Source organism: Primulina eburnea, chromosome 7, assembly GCF_022965805.1.
Source record: "Primulina eburnea isolate SZY01 chromosome 7, ASM2296580v1, whole genome shotgun sequence".
Lineage (NCBI taxonomy): Eukaryota > Viridiplantae > Streptophyta > Magnoliopsida > Lamiales > Gesneriaceae > Primulina > Primulina eburnea.
The window spans coordinates 2,077,756-2,099,342 of NC_133107.1; the positions used below are offsets into that span (position 1 = coordinate 2,077,756).

General features: G+C 36.8%; 3 protein-coding genes and 1 pseudogene across 4 annotated transcripts; 1 reads left to right on the forward strand and 3 right to left on the reverse strand.

Moving 5' to 3' along the window:
* Window positions 1-925: 925 nt before the first annotated feature.
* Window positions 926-4,300, forward strand: LOC140836501 (BTB/POZ domain and ankyrin repeat-containing protein NPR1-like). Its single transcript, XM_073202058.1, has 4 exons — window positions 926-1,481; window positions 1,588-2,344; window positions 2,875-3,072; window positions 3,227-4,300. Exons 1-4 carry the CDS (start codon window positions 933-935, stop codon window positions 3,493-3,495), a joined length of 1,773 nt encoding a protein of 590 aa, XP_073058159.1. The 5' UTR covers window positions 926-932; the 3' UTR covers window positions 3,496-4,300.
* Window positions 4,301-5,303: 1,003 nt separating this feature from the next.
* LOC140836502 (DExH-box ATP-dependent RNA helicase DExH6) lies at window positions 5,304-13,783 on the reverse strand. 2 transcript variants are annotated; one of them, XR_012119102.1, is made up of 15 exons: window positions 13,519-13,783; window positions 12,857-12,947; window positions 12,439-12,751; window positions 12,257-12,331; window positions 11,864-11,908; window positions 10,997-11,087; window positions 10,833-10,891; window positions 10,005-10,163; window positions 9,351-9,403; window positions 9,087-9,120; window positions 8,872-8,961; window positions 7,797-8,801; window positions 6,418-7,506; window positions 6,046-6,290; window positions 5,304-5,964 (listed from the first exon to the last, which is right to left on the reverse strand). XR_012119102.1 is itself a non-coding variant. In XM_073202059.1 (15 exons), exons 1-15 carry the CDS (start codon window positions 13,751-13,753, stop codon window positions 5,837-5,839), a joined length of 3,717 nt encoding a protein of 1,238 aa, XP_073058160.1. In that variant the 5' UTR covers window positions 13,754-13,779; the 3' UTR covers window positions 5,304-5,836. The 2 variants fall into 2 exon arrangements, 1 of the variants encoding a protein (XP_073058160.1); XM_073202059.1 differs by having other exon boundaries at window positions 6,046-6,295; window positions 13,519-13,779.
* Window positions 13,784-15,024: 1,241 nt separating this feature from the next.
* On the reverse strand, window positions 15,025-18,538 carry LOC140835969 (WD repeat-containing protein 26 homolog; annotated as a pseudogene).
* A 381-nt stretch (window positions 18,539-18,919) lies between these two features.
* Window positions 18,920-20,187, reverse strand: LOC140835970 (fasciclin-like arabinogalactan protein 2). The gene has a single exon (XM_073201381.1). It carries the CDS (start codon window positions 20,148-20,150, stop codon window positions 18,993-18,995), a length of 1,158 nt encoding a protein of 385 aa, XP_073057482.1. The 5' UTR covers window positions 20,151-20,187; the 3' UTR covers window positions 18,920-18,992.
* Between the last annotated feature and the right edge of the window lie 1,400 nt (window positions 20,188-21,587).

Consider the following 21,587-nt stretch of genomic DNA (forward strand, 5'->3'; position numbering starts at 1 on the left):
GTAATAAGTTCATGAATTTCGAAAATTGATTTATTAAGTTAGAATATAACATCAAAATTGAGTAATTTAGCAGGCTACAAGTAAAAATATTTCTTCGCCGTTCATCTGTTCAGATATTGGCGACAAAACAGCCAATCCAAGAGCTTCTGGTTCAAAGAATCCAGACATCTTAATTCACGTATTGCACGTGCCATTACGCACACACGTATACAGATATAGATGTAGTAATAGTTATATATTTGGTCATCGTAATTAGACATGGAGAGAGAAAAGCAAAGTTGGATTTGGTCAGCATAGCCCGTCTACTTGGAGCAAAGAAACAAACACAGCAGCTCCCGAATCCGACTCCTGATCCGTACGACCTTCACTGTCGTTTCCCAGAAACTCATTCATTCACATTTTTTACGCCATTTTACTCAACTTTCAACGCAAGTAGTTATTGTATACGTTACCATTTTACAGCAAAGTCAACTATCGCCACAACCCATGAACTTATTGGTTCTTGAACAAATACTGCAGGTAACTTGGTAGAATTTTGCTACTTCTTTTCTGGGAAGTTCGGGAAGATTGTATTGTATTAACCTTTCACGTGGGTTTAACTCTGTTGACTTGGGTTTTTATTTATCGAACTTTGCAGGAAGCTTACTGTATATCACGCGGGATCGTGATGAATAGTTTCATTCTTTAGAGGATAATTTGCCAGCTAGAAGAGCTGATCATGAGCCTATTTGTGAGCCCAAAAGTTGAAATTTGTCTTTGCATATTGCTTGTGATGATGAATAATTGAGGCGCTGACTTGCGGGCTGCCTGGGTTACTTTTGAGGTTTTGAGGAATTAGGAGTGCTGGAGCTTATAATATTGTACAATATTGTTGCCTTATGTTATTAAAAAAAATCTAATTTTGGGTAAATAAAATCCAAGGAGCCTTAAATATGGAATATGGCAGCGAGCTCAATTCATCATTGAGCTTTGCCTCCAATTCTCTCTTGTCAAATGGCTCAACTAGCAACAATATATCTTCCGCTGCTAGCTCCGAAGTGGGGACGAGTCTTGAATTATTGAGTTTGAGTAGACTAAGTACCGGCCTTGAGAAGCTCTTGCTTGGTGGTGACTTAGACTACAGTGATGCCGAAATAGAAGTTGAGGGGCACATTGTGGGTGTCCATCGCTGTATTTTAGCCTCCCAGAGTCCATTTTTTCACAAACTATTCAAAAATGTGAGTGTAGAATCTGTTAAGGAACGAAAACCGAAGTATGCTATGTCTGAATTGGTGCCTCATGGAAGAGTAGGATACGAAGCATTCATTGTTGTCTTGAATTATTTGTATACTGGAAAGATGAAGGCGAATCCAACCGAGGTATCAACCTGTGTTGATGAATCTTGTGCTCATGATTCCTGTGGCCCTGCCATCGATTATTCTGTGCAGATGATGTATGCTTGTGCTATATTTCAGATTAAAGAACTTGTGATGGTTGTTCAGGTCAGTTTGGCACTTGTCTCTGAATGCTGTGGTGACTATAATCTTGTTTCATATGTTTTTTTATGGAGATGTGGATTCTGATAATTGTCTTTCTGTTTTCTTGTAGCGTCGCCTTCTTAATTTTGTTGACAAAGCTTTTGTGGAAGACGTAATTCCAATTCTTGTGGTGGCATTTCATTGTGAGTCGAAGCAACTTCTTGCACATTGTGTCCAAAGAATAGCACGATCAGAACTCGACAACATTGCCATGGAGAAGGAGCTGCCCCATGAGGTGTTGGCCGATGTCAAATCACTCTGCGTCCACTCCAAGAAAGAAGAAGAAGAAGAAGACTCGATCATAGCGGACTCGGTGAATGAGAAGAGAATCAGGAGAATTCACAAAGCACTTGATTCTGATGACGTTGTATTAGTGAAGTTACTTTTGGATGAATCCGATATCACCTTAGATGCAGCTTGTGCTCTTCATTATGCTGCTGCATATTGCAATCCTAAGCTTATGAATGAGGTTTTGAACTTGAAGAACGCTGATGTTAACCTCAGAAATTCTCAAGGGTACACTGTACTTCATGTAGCTGCAAGACGCAAGGACCCATCCATAGTTCTTGGATTGCTTGCCGAGGGTGCATCTGTGTTTGATAGGACGTGGGATGGACGTACAGCTGTGACAATATGCAGGATGTTGACGCGTCCTAAGGATTTTAACGAGGCGATGAAGCATGGCCAGGAGACGAATAAGGACCGATTGTGTGTAGAAATGCTGGCGAGAGAGATGTACAGGAATCCATTGGCTGGATATGTGTCAATGTCATGCATGATGGTGGCCGATGATCTGCACATGAGGCTTCTTCTTCTTGAGAATAGAGGTAATGATAAGTTATTAACTCAATATGTGTCGCCATGTCATATTTATCCTTTTTTTTCCCTGGAAAATGATCGCAAACATGCATCAGGGACAGGGCTAGAAATTATAGTTAGGAAGTGAAATTATAAATAGTTGATCCTCACAAAAGTTGCTAGAATTGTGAGTTTGTTTGGAGCAGAATATCTGTGAATTTTGAAATGTTGGAGTCATATCATTATAACTTTGGACACAATGGCAGCAGTTTGATTCTATAACTGAACTCAGAGGCAATAATGATGAATTGTTAGTTGGGGGCAATTATGGGATATGGATAAGTAGAAATAGAAGTCCCATAGTCGTGTGTTGCCACCTATGTGCCTATGGGGTGTAATGATTGGTATATGATGATATGATTGTTGTACAGTTACAAATTTCTAAGCTGCAGCTTATACTTTATTCATCCAGCCCTAACGGATTCTTGCATGTATTCCGAGTCAATAGCCAACCAATTATCCAATATAGGTCTTTATAAAATTGGTGTTTACTTAACAGTTGCAATGGCACGGACCTTATTTCCATTGGAAGCAAGATTAGCTATGCAGATAGCACATGCAGATTTGACACTGGAGTTTGCTGGGCTTTCGACATCCGAAGGTTCCTATGGGAACTTTAGGGAGGTAGATTTGAATGAAATACCGACTGAGCAAGTTAAAAGGCTCCAGCAGAGGTTGCAAGCCCTGCAAAAAACTGGTAAGACACCAACTCAAAAGTATTTCTTGAACTTAAAAGCATTCCACATTCACTTCCCTGTCGAATGCCACAAATTTTAGGATGCAAATTACATCCGAAAATCTATGTACACTATAGCTCAGTGAATTAAGATTCAATTCTTGTTAAATGGCAGTGGAGACGGGGCGACGATATTTCCCTAACTGCTCGGAAGTTCTTGATAGACTGTTGGAGGACGACACTTTAGGGGCTCTATTACTGGAGAAGGGCACTCCAGAAGAACAAAGAACGAAAAAGATGCGCTTCATGGAACTCAAGGCGGATGTGATGAAAGCATTTGGCAGAGACATGGCTGAACATAAGCTGACAGGCTTTACAACTCGTTCTACTGTTTCATCTTCTCCAAAGGGTAATGCAATAAATAATAAGGTTAGAAAAAGATAAGAGAGAAAGAGAGTGCGTGTGTGTGTGTGAGCGTGCTTGAATTATCCAATCTTATTAGTTGGCCTTAAATTGTAGAGCATAGAAAGAAATCAAAGCTTAACAGACATACATATAGCACTGGTGGATTTTTGTTATATGTACATACACCCGTGTCTCAAGTTAGTAGGTATGTGAAGTGGAGTCGGACTGTATTGTGCAACTTAGCTTTTGAATAGAACAAAACATATGAAGACTTAAATAAGTCGGATTAAATTAAACACAAGAAAAAGTTATATAAGCATTCAAAGCATGTAAATAAATAACATAAAGGTCCAACATCTGCATGGACTAATATCCATACTAATAAAATGTAATTTCAAACTGATGCAAGATCAGTTTTTTTATCAGTCAGTGACTCAGTAATGAATCTCGTCTCTCCACAAAATGTGCCATCCAGATAAGGTAGATCCGATTTTTATCCTGCCTCTTGGGAATCACTCCATGACATTGCTTTGACTTTCATGATAACTCAAGCTTCAATTTCCAAGATCGTACGACCCCAATATTTTTTTGTTTCACCGTTGTTATTAAAACTCCATCCATGGCAATATCAAAAGAATCTTTGATCCTCCCAAATTCACATGGGGCCTTGAATACAAAAATCCAAGAATGAAATCAATATTTTCCTCCCTCATTCTCTCCACCTCTTCTGTTATATCTCTCCAGAAACTTGCGTAGAAATCGAACGCCTGTTTACCTCTCAAATCATTCTTGATTTTCAACGTGTCGCCTCACAATGCAACAAAAAAAAAGAAAAAAAAGAGAAGGCCGAATCTTTCTCTTGACCTTACAGAACTCTGCCATATACTGATATCGGATTTGGATTGGTAACAAGTAGGCCGAATCTTTCTCCTATAGCTCATTACTATTTTTGTTCGTTTTGTTCCAAGTGAATTTATTATCTAATATTTTTTTTATGTAATAATTGATGTGTCCTTACTGATTAATATAAATAATTATTTAAATACTCGATTAGTTCCTTTTCGTATATATCCTGCGTTTTTTAAAATGAAGAACAACACTTAAAACTAAAAGGGAAAACATATAATTAAAATTAAAAACAAACAAAATCTACTTTTAAAAAAAGGTTTTAGCCTTAGCAATCACTTTACAACATATCATACTAATATTTTTATAATTTAATAAAACTAAGATTACTGTTAAGTTTTCAGAATTTTTATTTTTATTTCATTTTGACTTGTATATATTGTCATATAAAAAACATTTATACTAAACCCATCATGGCACAAATGAAATTATCATTTCAAATAAATTATTTTACAAAAAGATTTTTAACCATTTTTAAAAAATATATCTACTATCTATATTAAGGGTGAGTAACGAGTATAAATAAATTACGAAATATATTGTATGTTCGTAAATAGACGAATAGGATATTAAATAATATGCATTGTTTTTAAAAATTATGAAGAATCGTCCAAGCGCACGCTTTCTATCTGGTATAATGAAGTAGAGGTAAATAATTAAAATACAGGTGAGAAATGTATGTAGTAAATGGTATCATATGGTTAATTTTTTAAATCACCATTAGCTTTGCTCCAAGGACTCTGGCAAACGAATGCCAAAAACTACATGAACAAACAAGTGAAAAGATATCAAAACTTTTTTCCCCTGAACAAATAATTTTCTATATTTGCAAAATTTGTTTTGAATTATCGATATATATGTGTGCGAGCGGGGTCTGTAAGTTTATATCTTCCTATTCACTAGGATTTTGTAATTCTGTTGCCCATCACACAGAAGACCCATTAAGCAGAAAGTGGCTCCTATATTCACAACCATTCAACTTTTTTTTATACAGTTCAAACTTCAAGAACATGACTACACCGCCTGGAACTCGTGATTTCAGGACAGAACATCAAGGGCCTACATGAATTTGTATTTAACAAAAAAATAACCTGCGTCGTGTGTTTTTAGCAAGAGAAGATAATAATTAAATAATTGTGGAAAGAATGCTATAAATTTAAACTACCTGCTGCATTAATCAGTCTCAACTGCTAAATGTATTCAATCATGTAGCTGAGTTCTATTGTGTATCAAGCGAAGTAACGCTAGTGTCAGACTAGCTGTCATGATATATGTTGAAGGCAGGAAAGTAAATTCAAAATGTAGAAGAGAGTAACCATGACATAAACCCCCAAGGCATCCGTCAATGTAGAAGTAATAAGACGCCATTAAAGGCTGCCCATTCTTGGTTCAAAGATTCTGGCCCTGTAGTTGGTGAAGCAAGGAAAGCTGCTTCTAACTCCTTGTAAATGAGAAGATTTTGGTTCCCAGTTGATCATTTAAGTCCATTGTCACGCTGCCGCTTAGAACAGTTTCCCTTTGAGCGAGTCCCATAAATGACTGATTCATGTGCAACCGCAGAGGAGCTTTGTGGCGCAAGCTTCTGACTTCTATTCATGCCACCTGTAGAAATAGAAGGTACCGGCATGATAGCATTTAGATGGATTCTTAATATTCGCTAAGTTATAGTTGCACGGGATTTACCTCCTTGATGAGAGGCAAAGTTCTGATGCCTGCCATGGTACGTGGGATAGTGTTTTGGCAACTGATTCATCCCCGTTTTCTTCCCATGATTTGGGTTACTGATATCAGTAGCACTAATCATCGAAGCGAGTGAGTCAACAGGCTCCAGTGGCAAAGTGATCCCTGACATACCATCGTACGATAGGCTACAGGCTATTGCATACAAAGAGGCACCAAGATGTTCCGGAAGTAGTTTTCGAGGATGTCTGACCTACAAAGAACATGATAATCAACACACTGTATCATGAAACATGAGCGAATCTATTAATTCAGCCTCAAGAGGTCTGGGAGTTGAAATGCAACGAAAAAAATGTGAATTAGCAAGAAAATTACTTTGAACAAAATTGCAGAAGAAAGTCGCTCTCTCAGACAGTAAATTTGAGCAACATCAATTGCTGTCGACTCAAAAGGAAGCCAACTATCAATGACAACTTTAACACTATTGTCGGGTGAGCTCATAAATTTCTCACTACGCTGAAAATTTGGTAAATCATAACTCCCTGTTTTATCTTCATCACTCTCAGCATCAACATCTTCATAGTCACTTTCATCATCTTCATCATCATTTTCATTTGAGGGAGCCACTACAATCTCTTTAGCCAACAATAGTAATGGTAGTGGACCCACCACAGTACAGTTTCTAATGTGCAATCCACCGTCTCCACGGGTAATCTCATCAAATATGATCAGAGGTTGAGGAGTACATTTTCTCATTGATAGCTTGAAATTGGTTGAATGGGGGTGCAACCTAACCTTATTGCCACCTGCAGTCTCCACGATAGCTCTCTTACAACTTTTGGTAGGAGCAAGCAGTCTTCCGACCAATGGATATAAACCAGCAACAACGATAGCGTGAATAATTCCAGGGTCCCGTGCATTTAAGCTACAACGAGACGCATCTTCAAGTATAAAACCAGATTGGACTAGTTCAGCCTCCAGTTGCTTGCGCATTCCTGATATCATTTTCATAGTGCTTGGAGATATGAAGTATCGAGAGCAAAATCTAGCTTCATCGCCGTTTTCACAGGCCATTTTCCAGCACTCAAATGCTGCAATAATAGCTAGCTGGTCACCATGCCCACCATAAAATGAAGCCAGCTCCAATTTAGCAGCTGCAGCTCTCTTCCTTTCATCAGGTAATATGGGTAAAATGAATGGATCTCTATAATCAGAAGCACAAGCCAATGTCAGAGCCGGGTCAAGGCAGTTCAACAATATAGCGACAAATAGCATCTTGCTTGTTAATGGATGAACTGGCAGAGATCCAAGCTTCTCCCCAAGATCTGTGAGTTTTTCATCAGGCGTAAGTGCTCCAATATCTTGAAGAACAGTGATTGCATTATGTATTGTTTCATAAACTGGAGAATCTAATGTCTTCTGCAAAAAATCTTCTATTTTGCAAGATGGATCAACCAGCTTCACCTGTCAGGGAAATGCAAGAAAAATTGCATGATTTCACATAAACTTGAGACTTGCTTATTTGGAAAACACAAGGAACCTGAGGCGGAAAAATTTGCAAAAGTCAGCCACTTTCTTTTTCTCCCTCTTTTTATTTAACTTCATTTAATGGCACCAGTGAACGATAAAGAAGGAAAATCGCAAAGTGACTCTTCCCCAGGAAAAATATTAAAGCCAGCAGTAATGAATTGCATCGTACATTGATCTCTGAGAGATATTTTGCATTCCATCACATGTATGGATGGAACAAGTACCTGTAAACATAGCTCTTCTATTGGCATTCTCTTAATCTCGGGAACCTGAAAATCAGGCAGTGAAGATGCACGGAGTTTTGAATAAAGATGATAACAAATTCCTGGTTGGCACCTTCCTGCGCGTCCCTCTCTTTGTTTTGCACTTGCTTTCGAAATCCAAGAAGAATGAAGAGTGGATACATTATTATAAGGGTCATAACTTTTTTCTTTCATTCGTCCACTGTCTATAACATAAACAACATCCTCAATGGTGACAGATGTCTCAGCTATATTGGTTGACAGAACTATTTTGCGGCATCCTGGAGCAGGCCTTCTGAAGACTTTCTTTTGCTCCACTGCTGGCACCAAAGAATGAAGAGATATAATTACAAACTTGGACGAATCTTTGAAAAAATGACTAGCTAGTAACCTCTCTCTTATTCTATTTATGTCGTCCCAACCAGGAAGAAAAATTAGAATAGCTCCGTCCTTCGAGTCATCACATATTCTCCTCAGTAATTTTTCAATGAGCACAAAATCAATTAGCTCAGGGTCAACATTGGCCATGTACTTCTCAAGCAATATTTTATCCTTGTCTGAATAGGACAAGGGTTTCTCCATATGTTTTTTAATAATTTCGGCAGCCTCCCTATGATTATCTTGTTCAGCAAAATCTAGAGCAGTCTTATCAAACTTGGATCGTAAATGACAATCCACACCAAAAGAGAGAAGCATGCAAATATCTGCCACTCTTCCTTTCTGCGCAAATACCATTAGAGGTGTTTCTCCAGTTTTGGAGTGCTGGTAATTAAAGACTTTGGGATCTCCTTCTGATGATATAAACTCAAGGAGGGGATCAAACTCATCACTTGACAAAGCCAAGTCAATAGCCTCATCAAGAGCAATTTTGTATTCCTCGGTTAGTATTGAGCTCTCCGTGTCTTCGACATTTGTCAAGCACGCAACATCATTATTCCCAGTTGATTGCACAATCGATAGTACATCCTCAAGGTAAAAAGCTTTTACCTGAAAGAGAACACATATATTATCATCATAAAAGTAAATAAAGATGAATGCTTAGAAAGAATAAACTTACAGGATAAGTAAACCCGGGGACTTGAACAATTGGGCAGCCACCAAAGTACTTTGAGAATCTCTCTGCATCAATTGTGGCACTCATTAATACCTGTTCAAAGTGAAAAAACCATCAGATCAGTTGAGCAAAAGCAACACCTGAAATAATGGAATGAACTTAGAAAAAAGGTAGACACTTTGCAAGTAAAATAAGATTTACCCTCGTAAGGTACTAACCAGACGCAGACGAGGATATGAATGTAGCATGTCTCTGGAGAAAAAAGTATCAGAATCAGCAGAAATATTATTTAGCACGAGATAAAAAAAATTACATTTAATAGGTCTTTCAAATTAAGACCCACCTATACAGTAACAATATTTAATTATAAAAATTAATCCTGATAGGATACCAAAAACAAAATATTGTAAAACGATCCATCACAAGTCATTGGCAATTCAATCTAAAATGAAAATTTTGATAATCGATAGTAGGCAAGGCACCTGATTATTGCTAGCATAAAATCAGAGAAACGGTCTCTTTCATGAATTTCATCCTACAAATGAAAAGAAAAACAAATAAAGCCTGATTAATAGATCTGATAAACTCTTCTTATTTTTATGATTTATTAAAACAGCATGAACACTGGTAGAGACATCCAATCTTAGAATTATACGAAACTTCAAAAAATTGAAGACAGAAGGTATAATTGCTTCCAACAACACACTAGAGGCCACATAAACGAGTCAAAATCAGTCTAGATCATACTACAGTCAATTTGAATATAATTCGCCACAGAGGATTTCAGTAACTAAATTGGGTGAGGTCAGATCAGTAGAATAATGGCAAGTCATACAGCAAGTTGTAAAAGCTTTAGAGCACTAGGATAATGGTAAACAATACATCTGCGATGACAACTTTTATCAGAAGTTTGGATGAATTTAGAGACACTGAAGAAAATAATTCAGAGAATTCCGCAAGCAAATTTGATGGTGTCAGAACTTTAAAAGAGAGATAGATTGAAGCATGAAACAGATATAGATTACAAGAAAATCCATGAAAAATAGTAGAAAGCAAAATAGTTATGGTTTCAATCAACAGATGCAGGGACAGAAGGTAAAAATAGAAATTTAGATGAGTTGAAAAAGAAGCAGTACCACAATAATGTGGGTTATGTCAGAGATCCCATTTGCCATTTTTTTGGAATCTTTTTTGTTTGTTCTGCCAATTCCTTGACCAATTAAAACCCTCAACAGCACCCCATTGGTGCAGAATACAAGAGATGAATGCCTCCCACCTTTGCTCTCCAGCCGTATCTGGCATGTTTCATGAAGTAGTCATTACGAATGTGCATGACTAGCATGACGATACAAAATTGGAAAATGTGATGAGATACAAGAGCATTAATAAACCAAGATGATGATGCTTGAAAGCAATAGATGGATCGTCACAATTTCCATATTTACCCCCTTTTTCCTAGCAACATATTTTCTAATAACATACAATCCAGGCAACCTTTCAATTCTACCATCAATTAGCTAGAAATGACATATTTTTTCAATTCCTCTACTCTAAATCTTAGTTTTCCTGCATCGACAGCCTAGGTAATAGATGAACATCCACTGATTTCCAGACAGCATCAGAGAGCTTTTTACTTATCTATTTGCTCATCTAATGTAACGACATGATTTGGTGTTCTTAGCAGTCGGGAATGTGTATAATTACCACATCAGTAGATCATGTTTTGTTTAGTGCCATCCAAGTCCAAAAGGCGTTTAAATAAGTAGTGTGCTCAGAAACAAGAAACATACAATCATATAGAATCAGAATATGATAGATGTTCACAATCTTTGGCAAGTTAGGTAATTAAATGAAGTCCAGGAAATGGGAGTCATCTGGGTTGACGGCCTGAGGCACATTAAAACCAGGCATGTTGTTAATTTATCAGCAGTAACAAGACAGCAAATAGCCAGATCATGGAGTACCTTGTACCCCACGGAATTTCCAACATTTTCACCTCTTTCTGAAGCAATTCTTTCAGCCACTGCGCTTGGAAATAAGGTATCAGGCATTTACTAACAAGTGAAAATAAAAAGAACATAAAAGAGAACATGTGCATATTCAGGACATAGACAAATTTTAATATCACCTGATGTGGCAGATATTCGCCTTGGCTGCGTACAAACTATTTTACATGTCTCTCCTTTACTCCATGCATGATCCAGAAGAAACTGCGGAACCTGAAATATTTTGACGGCGATGATATTCACTTGTACAATTACATAGGATATTTGAAGACAAATAGTTAACGAAGTCCTCTCCAACCTCGGTTTGAGACAAGCAACAGGAGTACTTTTAGTCATAGAGAATGCACAACATGAAGCTTAAACTTTATTTCCAAGTAGATGACTATTTGTTTGAGAACCAATTACATCCTTCCTTCTGCCTTATCTCACTCCCCCGGTACATACACAAGAGTATCAAGAAAAAAGTTCTCCAGAAGAGGAAAATTTACAAGCTTTGAAACTTGAGAAGATAACACTTCTTGACCAATGTTACTACTACACACTCTTATTCCTCATCCAACAAGTAGTGTTATCTTTATATCATTTTCCTACTGTGCTTACAGACCAGAGCAATGCACCAAATATACTGGATCACATGGACTTTTGGCATATAAAGTAAAAGGTTTTATGACTGCCTCAGAGAACAACAATTTAAACTGACTGATTGGATTTTCTTTCAATTTTTTAAATCCATTATCTGCATTCTGCTTCACTTATCCAACGGAACAATAGTAGACAAGGATTAAAGTGTGCTGTTCACAATTTTAACTTATCTAAGGGATGAAGTAATGTTCAATTAAGCAAATTCATAACGGCGAGAAAGGGAAAAAAGAACCAGAAAAAAACAGAACAAACCATGAAATTGCGTTATAACTCATACTGGTCGTTACCATGTCTTTTATGAGAGAAGGAGATTAAAAATAATAAAAAGTCAAGGGAAAAATGGCAACCTGTGTTGTTTTCCCACATCCAGTTTCGCCACAAATCAGCACAACCTGTTTCTCAAGATAAAGGCAAATATAATCTATCAGGGATAACAGAAACATAAGAGAACTCAACAGGGATTTCTAAGAGCATAGTGAACAAGTCTGCGTAGCAGAAAAAGTTCAAACCTAGCAGTGCCAGAAAACCAGCGGTCTCATCCAGCCAACAATTGAAATTTAAAAGTATATTTATTCTCGGTTTCTAGAGTCTGTTGTGCACAGCTATTTCAACATTCGATTCTTTTCGTAATTGTAACTGTCATGATTGCATACTAACATGATTCACCACCCAGGAGAAGCATCAATGCATCATACACAAACATTAAAATTGCACAGAATTTAAGATTAACAAAGGACAACCTGATGAGACTCCACTGTGCGCGTAATAACATCCTTGAAAGGTGCAATTGGAAGCTTGGACCTCTTTCCTGCAATCTGTGTAATGTAATTATAATAACTTGATATAATATTTGCAGCTAAACGTGATAACACTGGCACAACCACAAGATTAAAGAATCAAAACGAACAAAGGAAAAAGAGACCTGTCTCAAGTTTGGGTCCTTCTCTATTCTGGAAGCAATTGTTTCCAACTTATTTGCAATTTCAGAATTGGTCATCTGAGATTTAGCAAAGATATCGTCTCTCTTTCCTCTCACTCTATCGCTTGTTCCACTGCTTTCTACATGTTTATTATCAGCCACCTCCGCAGCATCAGGGGGATAGCGAGAGAAAAAATCCTGCAAAACATCTTTTGTATCTTTTGAAAATCTAAAAGAAACAACATTTTCTTTCCCTTTAACGGGGTCCAATCCCTTTTTGGTCTTATAAACAGACACACGTCGCTGCTCCCCCCGCCTACATTGAGCGTCATTCTTCAGAAAACGAAGAGGCTAGCCCCAAAAGTTTTAGAGGCATAAGTCATAATAATCAGGACGCATATCTGCTTACTAACAGCCTTACCCAGAACTTTTGGAACTCATACCCATTTTCCTGCATAACATATGCACTGAAGCTCGCCCATGATTTGTCAGGTTTTCTTGAAACGTGTACACTGTACAAAAAATTTCAGATCTGAATCATTTTCTTCCGATTCAGAGAACTCACCAAGTTGCAGCTTTTAATGGTGCTAGAAAGAATAACAGGGAATAACCAACAAGAAACGCAGTAATAGTAGCCCAAATAAGTTAATAATGGCATGCTTAAATATGAAATTTGGAAGTGGTGAAAAAAGGTCAACTTTCTAAAGTGACAATCCAACTAAGAAAACTATAATCATGCTAACTGAGAAAAGACTTTCTAGCTAGCACTTAGCAGGCATGTGATGTTGGATAATGTCAATAATTTCATAAATTTCAACTGCAAATCAATCATGCGCCAGATGATGCGATATTACAGAACATTCATTCGAAGAGGGATGGTCATTGACTAGTTCATCACAATACATCAATGAACATTAACATACAGTCAATAACTCAAGAGGCCTCGATAGAATAAGAATATAGCAAATAGTATGAGGTAAAAAATTGCATCAAAAACATGCAGACAGAATTGACAAGCGCCCAACAGAAAAATGGAAACTAAAGTAGGGATTTCGTCTCTTTGAAATCTGAAATATTACTCACCGTCATCGTTGGAAGTTCTAAAATTCTCAAGAATCTGGGCGATTTGAATGCGTGTTGATTCGGCCACGTTTTTGACCTCTTGGGGGTTTCTAGCTTTCTTCTGCCTCTTCTTACCTATTCCCCCGGCGGATGAACTAGTAGCCATTCTTTCAGATTCTGACAGACCTTTGTTTCTTGCTTCTTCTTCCCACTGCAGTCTGCTTCGGCTCTGATTGTGTTGAGAGATTTTATACATAACTCAATAAACGAGTAATCCACATTTAACCCTACTACTTCCAATAACTTTTCATTCTACCACTTTCTCAATTTTAACCCATTACCCCTTCAGAATTTTTTTATTCATGTATATTAAATTCTTATAATTTTATTATATTTACTTAAATGGTTCGCTTTCGTTTGGTATCAAAATTTTTTTATTAAAAAAATGTTTTTTAAGTTGGCTTTAAAAGTGTTTTTTATAAAGTTGTGTTAATATTTGTTTGGATGAATAGATAAAATTTTAAATTAATTATGTTTGGTTTTATTGCTTTTTAATCAATAGGTTTTAGTGGAAAAGTTCTAAATAGGCCTTTAAAAAGCTTATTTCATCTTTATAAGTGTTTTTTTAAGCACGAAGCCACCCAAAAAGTTATAAAAAAGCACTTTTAAAAAAACAAAAACTTTGGTGTTGTAGTCTTATACAAAGCTCTAGTTAATCATTTATATGAAGAGCGAAATAGAAAATATACATTCACAGGTGTCTACATTTAGGGTGTGAGACAAGTAACTATTATATAAAAATTAAGAGCAAAAACTTGTGATAAGGTTTCACAGGTCATATTTTGTGAGACAGATCTCTTATTTGAGTCATCCATTAAAATTTATTACTTTTTATGCTAACAATATTATTTTTTATTGTGAGTATCGGTAGGATTGACTTATTTCACAGATAAAGATTCGTGAAACTATCTCACAAGAGACATACTCAAGATTGAGACCTTAATTTGTCTGATTTCGTGAAACAAATTAGTTTTTATAAAAATATTAAATTCATATAGATAAAACGTATTTTTCATATAATTTACTCACAACTACAATATCTAATCCACTTTAATAATTTAAAATTCACATATTATCTTTATAAATTACATATTTAATATAATTTTATTTATTATCAACTAAAAAAATTAATTTATTAATATCGTTAACCAAATAATAATTAAAGCTAAAAAAACAAAATGAAACAACTTGATAATCATAATTGATATATTTAATATTTATTATTTTACGTACACATTGTATAAAGTAGTTTGATGTATCGTGTGTAAGGTGGTTCGCTGGTATGTATAATACATACCATACTAGAGAGAAAATGGTCGATTTTTTTTAAAGAAAATGCTAGCTTCTGTCGAGGCAATTTGTACATTTCCCGTGGCATCTCTTTTGGTTTGGGGGTGGGGAAGAATGCCAGTGCTCATGTTTCGCATGAGAATCACATTCGCCAAAATTCGCGAAAAACTAGCTCGTTTTTACTAGTAGCATCGCTAGAAATCAAAAAAAAAAAAAAAATACATCATGCACCACCTCAGATATAAGATTTCATATCCAAATTTCTACGCTCTGGATGTTGTTTTTGGTAAAAAACGATCTATATGTTTCTCCATACGTTTAGGCGCTACGCTCCATATACGTATTGTACGGTCATCGCTTCCTGAAGCCAGCATTTGGGGATCTGCCGGATTCCAGCTAACGCAATTCACAACTCCAGTATGCCCACCCAACTTAGAAATGGGGGTCGACCTCATTTTGTGCCATATATAAACCTGGAAAAAGAGGCTTAACTAACTATGTGACACTAGAGATGTATAGCAAGTAAGTCAGTGTAATAAAGAACAGTGATAAACCTGGGAGTCCTCGCTTCCACTGGCAATAAACCTTTCCTTTACCCCACCAAAACAAGACCGCACGACGAATCGAGAACGCTTGTGACCCCTAAAATCATTTAAGAAATGGATGGTAGCCATGGGGCCAGCTATATTCCAAAGTTGGAGTCTTTCATCCAGTAGGCTGACGAGCAAACTCTTGTTGTCTTGGGATAGTGTGCAAGAAACTATTGGTTGGTCCACTACAATGTATCTCGCGGACTTCGATATCAACTCGAACAAAAGTATCTTGCTTTGGTCGCAAACAGTTATAAGCTCTTTCCCACCGGACGTGACGCACAGGTCGGAAATCCTCATAGTTTTATGCCCTGGCAAAAATTCTACCTCCTTTCCTTCCGGATCCCACATGATGATCCTTTTGTCATCGACACCAGAATATATACTCTTCCCATCCGGAGCCCATTCACAGGAGACTAGACCAAGATTATCAGTTGCCCGATATATATGTTTGCATTCACCAGAGGCCACATCCCACCGTCTAACTGCCTCCTCCTCACCACATGTAAGAAGCTGATTATCGTCACGGTTCCATGAAATATACGAGACAGGTTTCTTATGACCAGATAATCTATGTTTCAAAGAAACTTGTCCATCAACTTCAACCTACAGAAAGTAACAAAACTATGAATAACATGAAGCCTTTGAACAGCATGCTCAAAATTTGTTTATATACTGGAAGAATGAACTTTTACTTTCAAGACACAGAAGACAGTCTAGAGTAACTACTTGGATCTTTTTTATGTGTTTCCAAACGATTAATTTGGGATATGTATATGAAACAAGGCAGAAGAAGAGTCAGAAGAAAACTAACTACCGACAAGTTCACATATTTGAAGATTCAAGAGTGTGTGAAGCTCCAAGAAGAGATTTGCAGGTTTCAATTGACTAGCATAAAGATTCTTGACAAGTTCACTAATATTGGTAATTTCAATTAACTAGCATAAAGGTAATATTAACTACTTCACGATTTTGTTCATTCCAGGTCATGTTTCAGGTTTTAACGTGATTGTGATTTCTGCTGTAGTGGACAGGACAAGGAAAGTGACAACAGCAGCGGCATCAACTGTAACCAAGTAGATAGCGATAACAATATGTAATGTGCAATGGCTTTTAGTATAATGGACTAAATGGATCGGAGTTGGAGAAATGATTTAGCATTCAACTGCATAAGCAATTGATTTTTTTAAAAAAATATGCAGATAGACTTTTCTTGGATCTTTCAGTTCACATTGGTACACATGGTTACAATATTATTTGCATTTTGCAAAGCGCGTTCAACTACTTGTTCCGATCCATGAAACATTTGTGAAAAACTGCTGTGAAAGTGTATCATGTATGAGACCACAGGTCACGCCGAAGTCAATCACATAAACAAATATATGAAACTAGACTGTGTACCTCCCATATAATCACAAGGACAACCACTGCATGAAGAGGCTAAGTATTTTCCATTGTGTGAAAATTTCAAGAACCAGACTTCACCTTTATGCTCTTGTAATACCTGCATGGTTGAAAAAGTAAACGGGAAAACCGGTTATCACAATATGGAGAGAACGTAATAGTTTTTTTATTAAAAAAAATAAAAGTTAAAACAATCAACGACTTCTTACAAGTGTCAAAATTCAAGATTGCACACTTTTTATAAAAAGAATCATATCAACACACTAGAATGCCATGCATCACATAAAGCATGATGACATCCATTGCAACACATGATGCTAGCTAAGAGTTGAGTGTCAGTAAGGGAAGAATGTGTTAATAATTTTTACAAGTAAGCCACATTTAAAATCTAAAGAACGAAAAATTAATTTAGATGGAGCCTGGAGGTCATGCATACGGAACAATAAGGGAAGAATATTGTGTCAATAATTCTTTTGCAATAGCACCCAAAAAGGAGTTTTATCTTGTTTTTGGCAAGTTCTTGCCAATGATAAAAAGGAAAAACCTGCACGGTACGATGGGGAATCTGGTCCATGTCACAATCTTGATGAGTAAGCAATGACATCTTTCCAATGGGTAAGTTGTGTAACCAACACCTCTCATTTTGGAAGTCAATACCCTGTTCAACAAGATGAACCAATCGGTTCTCAGGAAACAAAACCGATGGGGGAAGCAACATTTTAAATTCCTCCAGAAACTCTTTACGAGAAAAGAGCCACAACCCTTCACCAAAAGTTCCATTTAGTAATATCCGAGAGGAAGACACGAGGAAGGAACATAGCTCACGAACTAGGCCATCGTGCACACCGAGCGGTAGGATCCCATACCTCAGTGTGTGCAAAGCATCCATGAATTTTTCTCCAGCCAAAAGTTCAAAAAATTTACGCTGCAATATGATAGCAGATGCCAACTTAATATCCATTAGACCAAATTGACGTAAAGTTGCGACACTTTCATCCCATTGACCGTCAAGGATTTGCTGCTTAAACATCCTCGCTTCACTGGAGTACAAACTTATTCCTGACTCGTCCTCTAGTTGCTTCCCTGTCTCTGAATACCCAAGAGAGTACAATGCATCTGCTATTGCTCTGACAAATTCATTTTTCCTGACAACACCTTTTGAACCAACAAATTCGTGGTCTCCTACCGATTCTTGCGGCCGAGCCATTCACCCTAAGAGAAAATATATAGGCTGGACGAGTAGCCAGATGATACTTTCAAGTTAATTTCCTGGAAATATATTTACGCAGAGGAAGGACAGTTATAACTTATACAAGTACACAAATTATCAGTCCTCAAAATTCATCGACCCACATATTCCCAAACAAAAATTCAGATGGGAGTAAAAATAGTATAATTCAGCCCCAAAAGTATTTTAATCAAGATTGATACAAACTTTAGACCAAATATATATGCACGAGAACTCGTTAATTTAATAATCAAGAACATATATTGGTGTAAGCACTTAAAATCTACCAACTCACAGAACTGCGGAGAAGAACGTCAGATTAAGAAACGCGCGAGGATCGAAAAAATGGCCGCACCCAATCTTCAATGGCGAAGGCAGGAGAGCGATCAATCAGAGAGGAGAGGGATTTAGAGATGGGAGCGTGGAGAATTTCAGTTTTTTCTGTTCCAAAAGTGGTTATTATTATGGCGGGCATGCAACTACGTTTTGAATCTCATATTTATTGGCTAAAACTATATAGGTAAAAACTTGTGTGAGACGGTCTCACGGGTCGTATTTGTGAGACGGATCTCTTATTTGGTCACCCATGAAAAAATACTACTTTTTATACTAAAAGTATTACTTTTTATTGTGAATATGGGTAGGGTTGACCCGTCTCACGGATTATGACCCGTGAGACGGTCTCACATGAGACTCACTCAACTATATATATATAATAAATCATAAGTATCGAAATGGTTATAAATTAATATTTTTGAAAAATGCTGCAATCTTCTAAATAGTAACTTGTAACTAAAATATTATGTAATTCAGTAATAAATTTACCAGAAGTAAACAAAAATATTATTACCAGAAGTAAAAATATGTGATAAATGTAGCAATATATATCGAAGCACACAATTTCGAAAAACAACATGAACAGCTTAAAAAATGGTTGCCAAAATTCCGATCACCAAACAAGAACTCAAGCTCATCACAAACCAGCCACAGCGGATTCTTCCTCTGCCGTTGCTCGAAATTTTGTCCGCCGCCGCCTCGTCGTAGTCGGTGGACGGACCTGGAGCTTCGGCGCTCTTCGATTTTGTTAACGGATCCGCCTTGAACAGCTGCCTCGGCAATAAAACCCTGTCGATCTTAAAAACCGACAGAGGATCTGCATCGATTAGAGTTCCTTTTATCGTAGCCGTGTCGACTTTTGTTTCCAGTTTTACGTTGTCTCCATTGTTTAGAACGGTGAGATCGTATTTGTTCGGTCCTTCAGTGGCTAAAGTGTTCACCACTCCGTTGCTCGATCTGAGCATTCCGAGTGAATTGTAGGTTGGGATAGCGTGATACAGGACCACCGAAGTTTTCCCGTCGGAGGTTAAATTTTTGTAGCTAGGCATGAATGATTTCAGGGCGTCGTCGGAAGGGCAGAAGACCGTTAATCCGCCTACGACACTTTGAAGAAAAGTTTCTTCGACCCCTTCCGCTCTGATCAAATCGGAAAACGCTTTGCAACCTTGCTTCACCATGAGAGAGGTTACGTTCACGTCAGTTGGTGCGGAAGACGGAGCTTCAGCTTCCGGCGACGTCAGAATATGACTGATTTGGATAACCGAGATATCATACGGCAAATCTCCTATGGTCTTGACAAAGGTTGCCATCGGCTGATCTTCGCTGCTGTCGACAGGTAAGAAACCAACTTTCCCGCCTTTCATGTCAGTGATGTCGACGTATCCAGATGTCCCGGCCGCCTCTCCCGTTGCCTGAAACAGGGAGGAGGTGGTGATGGATCCCTTCGGCATCTGGTGGAGCTTCTTGGAGCTGAAGTAATCAGCAAAGATGTGAAGGGAAAGAATGTTCTTGATGGTGTAGAGTGGATAGTTCTTGGAAAGGATGTCGGTCATGGCTGCATTGTCAACAGCACACACCGTGATGGTGCGGCGGCGGTTGATCTCCGCCGCCAAGTGCGTGACGGTGAGGTAGTGGTTGAAGGTGGACAAGTCCGGGTCCCCGGCAAGTATATGGGTGATGTTGTGTGCATGCACGGTTGCCGAAAGCACTAGCACCAGTGGAAGAATCAAGATTCTCAGCTGCATGGTTTCCACTAATCTTCGCCCGTTGATTAAAAATGGTACCAAGGTATGTATATTTAGATTGCATTATATAATAATCACATTGAATAGGTCTTTTGTGAGACGGTCTCACGAATTTTTATCTATGAGACGGGTCAACCCCACCGATATCACAATAAAAAATAATACTCTTAGCATAAAAAATAATATTTTTTCATGGAGAACCCAAATAAGATATATCGTCTCACAAAATACGATATGTGAGACCATCTGACACAAATTTTTGTCATTAAAGTTAATTTGGTTTTTTATTTGTCGGTAACTAAATATTTTTCACCAATGGGTACTATGTTGTTGTCACAGCATTTAACTGAAGGTATTATGTAGTTTTCGTCATTTTATTTTCATTAGCCTAACTTTTTTCCTCCAAATTATTCGACCATAGATCCCAAATAATACAATACAATAATTTTTTTAATTTTTTTACATACCCATTTAATTGTTTGGCTAAGTCTGCAGAAGATTAGAGATATAAATAAGTAATTAATAACTTCTATAAGATAATATTTTTTCTTGGTCTCAACTTGACCAATGTATCAAACTAGTAATTTCGATAAATTAATAAGATTATGTTTTTTCGAAAGACCGTTGTATAAAATCTATGGTCCCGTCATTTATCATAAATTAATAATTATCTAAATTACATATATAACAAAGACACATTAATTAAATGTGATTTTATTACTGTTTATTTTTTTTTATTTTTATTTTTTTTGAAATTTAAATATAATTGGATTTTATCTCTACCTTTTCACATTGAGTTCCAAAGATCCATTGTCGCATACTCAAATTGCAACCAAAAATTGTGAAAAGTAGTTGTCTCTATAGAGCTTCCTTTCATATAATTGATTCCTACTTTATACTCACGTAAATGTTATTTGATTAATTAACATAATTAATATTATTAATTACTAAAAATAATAATGTATATCACTTGCTTATTTTTATAAATACACATATGCAACAATTGTATTTTTTATATCAATACATACACATGCATTAATGAAATACAATGATTTTTTATATATATAATCAAATTTACGTTTTCTAGATTGAAAAGGACTCTGTAAAGTATTATCTTTCTAAATTAATAAAATTTGACTGTCCCAATATTATTAATTTACAAAGGTTTTACTGTATATATCTTTAGAACAGACAGTTACGTACCATAAAGTTAAAAACTAGTTTATATTTTAGGTAAAAAAATTGTGGGAGACGGTCTCACGGGTCGTATTTATGAGACAGATCTCTTATTTGGGTAATCCATGAAAAAATATTACTTTTTATGCTAAGAGTATTATTTTTTATTACGTCTCACAGATTAAAATCCGTGAGACAATCTCAGATGAGACACACTCTATATTTTATTACTGTTTATAGCTATTAGATTCCAAAAGATTG